The sequence below is a fragment of the Sphaeroforma arctica genome (genome assembly GCF_001186125.1).
Source record: "Sphaeroforma arctica JP610 unplaced genomic scaffold supercont1.224, whole genome shotgun sequence".
NCBI lineage: Eukaryota > Ichthyosporea > Ichthyophonida > Sphaeroforma > Sphaeroforma arctica.
In genome coordinates this window covers 45,829-55,203 of record NW_014040334.1, presented here as the reverse complement: position 1 = coordinate 55,203, position 9,375 = coordinate 45,829, and the positions used below count along the sequence as shown (strand labels likewise).

The window sequence follows — 9,375 nt, the reverse complement described above, 5'->3', positions numbered from 1 at the left end:
ATGTATGTATGTATGTATATATATATCTATATATGTGTGTGTGTATGTGTGTGTGCGTGTGTACACGTTTGTGTGTGTATAAAAACACATATAAATGTATATATATATATACATATATATATATTATGTATATATATCTATATATATCTATATGTATATATATATAAGTGTGTGTGTGTTAATATATATATATGTATATGTTTTTTATGTATGTGTGTGTGTCTGTGTGTGTTGTATGTATAGATCTATATATCTTCATATCTCTATATCTATATAATATATAGTATATACATAGTATATATTTATATATATATATATAAACATTTGTATATACAATCATATTTCACATTACTAATAACAATATAAAGAACGATAAAAATATTCCTACATCAATACATATATTATTATTGTTATTTTATGTACATATTTATATATAGTATATATATATATATATATATATATATACAAATATATATATCTATATTAATATATATCTTTATATCTATATATATATATAAACGTATGCCTATATAAATATATATATATATATGTATATATATATATATATATGTATGTATGCATATATAAATATATATATGTGTGTGTGTGTGTGTGTGTGTGTGTGTGTGTGTGTGTATGTGCATGTATGTATATATACATATATATATATATGTATGTATATATATATATATATATATATATGTATGTATGTATATATAGATACATCCGTATGTATATCAATATATACGTTTGTGTGGTACACGTATGTATATAGAGCGTCTTTCCTCTTCTTGTGAGAGTGCTTGGCTATTCTTTTTCAAAACTGTCATTACTTTCCCACATTTTGTCATTCGTAGATCAACTGATTGTTCGCGATGCCAGTCATAACACCTCAGAATCCTCGTCAAGTAGCGCAGGCCATCACACTGAAAGATGTTCAAGACGCTATGGCCCGTGTGAAGGGCCGCATCACAAACACGCCTGTATTCACAAGTACGCACATGAATACGGTGACTGGCTTTGATTTGATCTTTAAACATGAGGGAATGAACAAAACTGGGAGTTTCAAAGTATGATTTTGAATTGAACTCGAAACAATCGTGAGCGTGACTCGATTTCGAATTTTCGGTGTACTATCGTATGAGTCTCGGATCGAGCTAGAATATTCCGGATTGAACACGTGCGTTCGTTCTGAGGCTTTGGGGAGTTGCTTAAGTGTATACCTTATATATAGCTTAGAGGCTTCATTCTTACGTTTTCGGTAAGATATCTTGTAGCTGGCGTAATGGTTTTTAGGCTTTTTTTCCCTTGCAAGTTGCTATTTTATATCACGGACTACGAACCTGACGCACACGCACATGCTGCATTGGCATATGCCGTACACATTTTGTTCTAAAATTGTATCGTGTAGTAGTGATTGAATAATGCTATACTTCGTAAGTGCACTTGCATTTTGTATTTGGAAGCGATTCGCTTGTGGTAGGCGTGCAAGAGACTGTAAGCCCTGCGTATTGCCTACTTTTCTTTTTTCCGAAATAGCACTGAGAATCATTTCCTTGACAACCTCGCAATGACCCCTTATGAGACCAAACAGACGAACGCAAGCGGTGCAACGCGTGCTTTGATTTCTAGCTTTATCCGTCCATATACAACAATAGCACCGAGCATTACTACTTTGACAACCTCGCAATGTCCCAATATAAGACCAAGCAGACGTACGCAAGCGGTGCAACGCGTGCTTTGATTTCTAGCTTTATCCGTCCATACACATCAATAGCACTGAATATTACTACTTTGACAACCTCGCAATGTCCCTATAAGACCAAGCAGACATACGCAAGCGGTACAGTATTTGCATTGATTTCTAGCCTTCTCTGTTCATGTACATCTGAGTAGTAGTCTCACCTGCGTGTCAAATATTCACAGTGTCGAGGTGCTTCCAACGCGCTCGCCATGTTAACCGACGAGCAGGCGGCCAAGGGAGTGGTCACACACTCTTCGGGCAACTTCGCACAGGCGCTGGCCTGGGCCTCGCAACACGCCCGCAACGAGCCCATCAATGCGTATGTGTGCATGCCGGACAATGCACCTCTCAGCAAGCGCGAAGCGGCTGCGGGGTATAACGGGATCATCAGCATCTGCCCCAGTACGATCGAGGTATGCGGTATTCGTGCGCGCATATGAAAAGGTAGGTCACTATCATACATACGCGATTATAGCTATTTTTGACATGCGTGTTGGTGATACTCTCCTATTTGCTCGACTACTTACGTAACGAATGTGTACGTACGTGCCTGGTCGGGTAAATCGCGATCGGTTGCATATAAGGCGTCGATGGAGTATGAAACAGCTCTGCACAACACTAAACTATGAAAGAATACGAATACACTTAGAACTGAGGAATTGCATGGATCCAATTTAATGAACCAGTTCCCACATCGCAGGGACGGGAGGCTGCCGCCGAGAAAGTCAGGCAAGAGACTGGGGCCGAGTTCATACACGCAGCACATGACACACGTGTAATGGCTGGCCAAGGGACGATGGCTTTGGAGATACTGGAGGCACATCCGGACATCCAGGCCATAGTTGTACCTGTAGGCGGGGGCGGGCTCATTTCAGGGGTCGCAGTGGCGATCAAAGGTAATTTGTATGAATTTGTACGACATTGGGTCATGCACAATTGCTACAAAGGTTTGTCTGGATTTGTGACGTGTTTTAGTGTATGATTGTGGCCCGGTAAACAAGCGTGTACGTATGGTCTTGAGTGTGTCTATAATGTGTGTCTGCAAATCATAGTAGGCGGTGCAAATTAGCACATCCTGCGGTACAAGCTGGTAAGTCTAGTCTGGAACTACACGCATGGTTTTTAAAGTAAGCAACATATATCTGGGACGAAAAATGCTTGTTCCTTTTGTTGTTTATATTATTTGGCTTGTCGCGTGAGTGCGCTGGTTCTGAAACTAACTCGGGATCTCGGCACCGTAACGGCTACAGAACTGAAGTCCGCATTATGCATTGAAGTGGAATTGGCAGATACCCTCCTCGTCCACGGCTAGCGATCGTGCCGTCTGTGTGATAGGTAGAATATTGTATATATGTTTGTGTTGTTCGTGTCATATATTTACTCATATTCAAGCTGATATAAGTAGCTTTACACCTAGCCGGACATTATAACTGAACTCTTACATACACAAATCAGTACAATTGTATGCTTGTCTGTTCGTTCGCTTGTACGCGCCATTTATGCGGATATTTATCAGTAGATGTTAAGTAGTAGACTCGCGTGAGCGTCTCGATGAGAAGTTTTATATCTACAAGAACATGTGCCAAAAAATAGTATTGGTGGCAGTTTTTACTGCTGGCGCTGTTATTAAGCATCTTTTTCTTTTTTATTGTAGGAATGAATTCAAATATAAAGGTGATAGGCGCGGAACCGGAGATAACAGATGAAGCAGCGCGCTCGTTACAACTAGGGTCACTACAAAAGGTATTTGATCCAAATCTCGCCAGCGGTGCATCTGCGGAGTGAACCAGAAAAGTATTTTGATACCTGGTGTCTATCAGCTGCTAAGCGCACTTGCTTCTCACGAAAATCAACTTGTGCTCCGCACGAGTTTACTATATAGATAAATTATCCGAAGGAGGTATATAAGCACCAACAGGGGCTTTTACACCAATGTATTGTATCTGGTTTGTTTTGGGTTTGATCAGTGATTCGCTGAGTCCAAGTATCTCTCTACAGGCGGGTGAAACAAGCGTCATATCTACCATACATCTAGAAGTATGATCTTAGCATATCTAGCTGCATGAACAGACGCTTCACTAGTCGTACGCAAATTATGCAGAATTTTTAACCAAACTAGTGACTTCTGCTGTAATATGTCCTATGTGTCCCATCTCCAGAACACAGACTATTCAGATACAGTGGCGGATGGTCTGCGAGTGGCGATTGGCGATAAGACCTTCTCGTGTATAAACAACTGCGTGGACGCCATTGTAACCGTGCCTGAGCAGGATATTATCGATGCGTGCTTCACAGTGTTTCACAGGTCAGTGTTAGTTGACAATATGCGTGTCGGGATATAGCATATTTGCCGCGTCTTCGTGCATTGCATTTACACATTCTCATACCCAAAATTTGTGGAATCTGTTTTCTAGTTGTATTGGAAGATTGATAGCGCAAGCGATCCCGGGAAGTGGTGAGAATGTAAAGCGCAAAGTATTATTGTGAGCCAATGTGATTCTTCTCTGGATGAGTCGTGTCGCATTGTAGTTTATATTTCTAACAGGACGAACGGTACGTCAATGTTGATATATGACTTGAGTCCCATATTGTTATGCGAATGATACATCATCAACCGGCCAAATGCTACACACGAATGTTCGTAACCACAAATTTGCAACTAGTGCATGTACGGAGGTTGTGTAGAATATAAAGACATCCTTTTGTCAGTATGTGCCATCACCGAACCAGAATTTCGCCTGCCTTTTTTCAGGATGAAAGTTGTCATTGAGCCTTCAGCTGGTGTCGGAGTTGCTGCAGTGCTCAAGCAAAACGACGCGATCAGAGTAAAATTGGGATTGGAACGTGATGCCAAAGTCGCCGTGATCTTGTGCGGCTCAAACATTGATATGATGAATAAGCCCTTGCCGTGGCTGAAGTAGAAAAACAATAAATGTATATGATTGAATGTAACTTCTGTCTAGTTCTCCATTCCATTTCACAGAAACCTTTGTTATTTGTCAGACACATTCTATTTTCAATTTGAATGTATCGAAATAGCTCGCACCTCCAGGATCACGAGCATTATTGCATAGATAATCAAAGTGATAACTTCAAAACGGAGAAGTTTACTCGGACTGTATTACACAAGCGGGTTGGGTATGAGTTAATGATCATCATCGACGTGCACATATTGTACAAAAAATATTGTACTCCAGTCATTGCGTAACTAAAACGCTTATCCCAGAATCGCGTTTTATCTATACATTTGCCAACTATGCGTGCAGGCGGATGCCTTAGATACAAGAGAAAGACTGAAGTTTGTGTAAATTGGAGTGACGGGAATCGAAAAATCTACTACCGCGACCTACTGCTTACTTTTGCTGATAATCGGGGAAACTCGATCGCTAGTAACCGCGAGATTAAGCGGTGAGCTCTCAAATGCAAACCTCACTATATATGCGGTGGAAATGTCGCGACATGTGATTTTCAGGTTTGATATCAGTTTCCTATCTAGCTTCTCTATGAAGGACACAAACCTGAACATTCATTTGGCGACAATGCCTGAAAAGACATACTGAACGTGAATACTCAAGTGTTTTTCAAATTCTTCATATGACGCGAATATATCGAAATGTTCTAGAGAACGCGGGCAAAACGGTATATCTAGTTTCACTCGTGATAGTAATCCTGTGGCAGCCAGGAAATTGAACTGTATACCACATCGGGTGAGCGACACGCATATCGCTTCCTCAACATTTCATCCTTTCGATCGATCAAATCGCATCTTTGAATCTGTGAAATATTCTGACCGAAGCGAGCAAAGTTCTGGGTCCAAAGTCGAGATTTTTTTACCGTCTATTCTGATTGTTGTAGTGAAAGAGGCGCTAATACCAAAAGGACGACTTCTTAGAATAAAGAAGTCAAATATCTGGTCGAGAAAGACTTCACTAAACTATCTTGGCTAAGGGTAGCGTACCCTGATATAAGTACATTCCCCCTGAGATATGTGCAACATTATATACGTGCATATTCTATAGATATGTATATATTTAATTTCTTCGGACATTTTATATTCCGGTGTTGTTTTCTATTTGTAAACTGCAACATATATTGTGTATGGATAGTATTTCGAGCTTGCTTCCTTGTTCGAGCTCTAGTTGAAAACAAATCTTCGCGCATTATCGATCTACAAGCCGAGCACACATCCCAGACCGTAAATCTGTAAGTCTTTGAGCAATAAACATCGCTTTCGAAGCGTATCTATGTCACCCTTCAATGGTGCATTAACACTCCTCAGTATATCTTTACATTTCTCAGACGTCCACTTTCCAGAGCTGTCAACCGTCAGTGTTGTATGGTCTTCGCTTGTACGTGATGTCGCTTTTCCTACTCGCTTATTAGCCTTAAGCATACTTCACGTAACGATTGTCGCAGCGCATTTTCTATTCAATAATGAAGTCACAATATTGCAAGCAGTTGTGTAAAGAGTATTGAGCAGATGCCGTATAGTCGTTTTTGTGCGATATCTTTGGCATTCAGTGCATTCTACTTCAATGTAGTGAGAATATTGTATGTGCTTATGCGGTGGGTACATAAAAGATTTGATCACCCTCAATCCAACCCTACTTGCGCATGTTGACTCATAAAACTGATCTAACAACTCTTTGTTACCTATTATACTGTCGATAACGTTCAGTAATAAACCTGTCATAATTACAACCGCTTGTGTGAGCCACATTAAGCCCTTCCTATCCAACTTTACGAGTAAAGCACTAGAATATTCTACTACCATTTTTCTATCGTCATCAATTCCTTTGCTCAAACGTTGCTATCACGACAAGTCAAACAACTCGTTGGGAAATTATACAGTAGTTTACAAACGGCATACCAGCTATATATGACAGAGTTGTACCCTGAACTGAAGTGCTGGCGAGATCCCTCTCATAACTCTGCAAGTGAGACCACTTATGTGTCAGTGAATCCGCTTGAACTTGCTCTAATTTGTCAGTCTTCCCCTGACGACCATCGAATACCAACGTGAATAGATCACAGTTGTGACGTTGATCCTGATTCCTGCAATGTCGTAGATAGCGCGTGTGAGTAAAGTTCTTTGTGCGTGTATGTGAGCGATGATATCTAAATGACGATTGCCACCTGCCATCGATCTAGGAATTGAAAAACTCCTTTCAATAGGATCGTTATTGATCGTCCCTGGTAGCACATATACTAAATTTGTGGTTGTACGCAAATATCGAATGCATTTAGACAGCAAGACCTCTGAAGGTGTGATACAGCGTAAAAAAACGTTTCGGGAGTGAGACCGTCCTTAAATGGTTTACGACCACGTTTTCCAGTGCTGGTGTTCTCTGAATTTGTGGGTACGTTGCTTCCATTATCGACGTTCTGCGTCCCGTTTGTAGCTGATGCTTGACTATCATTCGATCCATCCATCAATTCGCCTTATGTAGCTAATTCAGAGTCTGAAGATTCGATTTATGGACCAAATAGTTCGTTGATGATATCATCCATTTCTTCATCCTGTGTGTATGTATAGAGACAATGAATAAGTGCTTTCAGCAAATCACATTATTGAGTACAAGTTTTATGTAAACACATGGTGGCTTCTTACCTCTGACGTGCTGTCTTCTGAGTCATAGAGCATATCCTCGTTGTCATCGCTAGAGTCTTTCGGACTAAGCCCTGGATCATTATCATCGTCTTTTCACCCTCATCCGATTCTTAAAGTCCCACAAAACATTGTTGTAGCCACGCAGCTTCCAGGATTCCGCTTCCAGGATCCGCTTCCAGGACTTCCAGGAGTCGCGGATCAGAAGGATCAGAAAACGGTGCAGCCCGAGCCAAGCACCGATTTTTGCTTTTAGACACGCTAGTGATAAGAAAGGGCTCTATCACAAAGTTTCGAACCATTAACAGGAAATTGTATGTGCCGCTCGCTTGATTACCGAACTCGCTCTTCAGTGTAGCAGTAACAGCGCTGGAGCGGCCTGTTGTCGCTCCAGGTTGCTAGGCCATACTGTAACACGCTTAATTCGGATAGGAGAGTATGCTTTAGCTTGGTTAAAAGGTTATAGAACTTCCTAATCTATCGTATGTCGCATATACCAGCCGGCACACAGGCGGAAGCCTGTTGAGATATTCATTCCCGGGTATTTGAATATATACTGTGTCTAATTAGACTATTCCGAACACATTTTACTATATGTATTATGCAATACATGGGGAACATCTGCTGCCCATTAATTTTCACGCTGTTGGGTACTGGCGAGGGTAAGCAAGACGATGACCAGGTGGTTCTGGGCTGGTATTCTGCAGCAACAGCATACAGCAGGCCTTCCGATTTACGACGCTGCCATCGAAAATGATGGGACACGCCACAGCACCAATCTCTTTTGCCTCGAGATGAGGATAACATTATTTATTTCAAAGGAGATAAGTTACAATGTATGTACATATGGTATAGCTCTCATAGCTGTTGTAGTGGTTCGGGGAAGATCGATGGGAAGAAGTGATCAGCAAATCTTCGTTTGAAGCTTGGGCCAAGTGAGTCGCCGATGGAGGATATGCGCTGACACCATCGAGTGTGCCACATATTCGCTTGCTGGCCTACTAAGTAGCGTACCCACCTTTGTGGTACGGATCGGGTCTGCACCGTGTAGTGCCGTGGAATGGGTTAGTACAGAATACGAAATGCCGAGTAGAACCAGGCTATCCGTCATAATTCGGTTGTGGAGCGAGGTTGGAGGTGAACCGATGCCGCACCAGACCACGGATGCACTCGGTATGTGCTGGTTGGCCTGGATCGGAAATATCATGGGCGGAACCAACAGGCGCGATGACTTGGTTTGGACCGAAATATGAAAGTTGTACTTTAACAACGTGATTAGCCGGAGTATGGGGAAGAACATCTTTTGATTTTTAAGAGACGGGTATGGGTACGGGGGTTGTTCTACATGCTGGAGAAAGAATTCAAGGTGTTAGTAGAGGGTCCAAATATCGTGGAAGTCGTGGCGCTCCTGTAATTGCTGGAGGAGGTCAGAGCCAATGGGAGGCAGTTTTGGGCCTACCAGGATGTGTCGGATTAATTGTTGGATGTAGGCAAAGTGGCTGGTGGAAAACTTGTGGCCATCGGGGCAGACCGGGCAGAGACATCCGTCGGTGCGGTAGTCGAGTAATGTGAACATGCACGTATTCGTATCACAGAGCCGGATTGGTGTAGGCTCGAAGTAGCGGTTGAAGCTGTCGTGTCTGGCTTTGTCCTGATTTGAGGTTGGTGGTTTGCCCATGACCAGTTGGTAGTAGTATTGGCGCCGGGTCATTGCCGCGATCTCTTTGTAGCGGTAGTCGAGCAATATGAACATACACGTATTCGTATCACAGAGCCTGATTGGTGTAGGCTCGAAGTAGCGGTTGAAGCTGTCGTGTCTGGCTTTGTCCTGATTTGAAGTTGGCGGTTCGCCCATGACCAGTTGGTAGTAGTATTGGCGCCGGGTCATTGCCGCGATCTCTTTGTTGGACCAGCGTTTCGTTTTGAGTTCTTCCTAATGTCGTCACAGCGTCGGCGGAGGGCAACATGGTCGGGTGTACGCCCGCCCGTGGTTTTGCATATAGTGTCCAGATGGGCATAGATT

The 9,375-nt window shown here is 42.1% G+C and overlaps 1 protein-coding gene across 1 annotated transcript; it reads left to right on the top strand.

Annotated features, from left to right (window-relative positions):
- Positions 1-717: 717 nt before the first annotated feature.
- On the top strand, positions 718-4,696 carry SARC_04144 (hypothetical protein). Its single transcript, XM_014302036.1, has 6 exons — positions 718-1,070; positions 1,927-2,157; positions 2,445-2,640; positions 3,399-3,487; positions 3,904-4,049; positions 4,497-4,696. Exons 1-6 carry the CDS (start codon positions 876-878, stop codon positions 4,663-4,665), a joined length of 1,026 nt encoding a protein of 341 aa, XP_014157511.1. The 5' UTR covers positions 718-875; the 3' UTR covers positions 4,666-4,696.
- Positions 4,697-9,375: the final 4,679 nt, after the last annotated feature.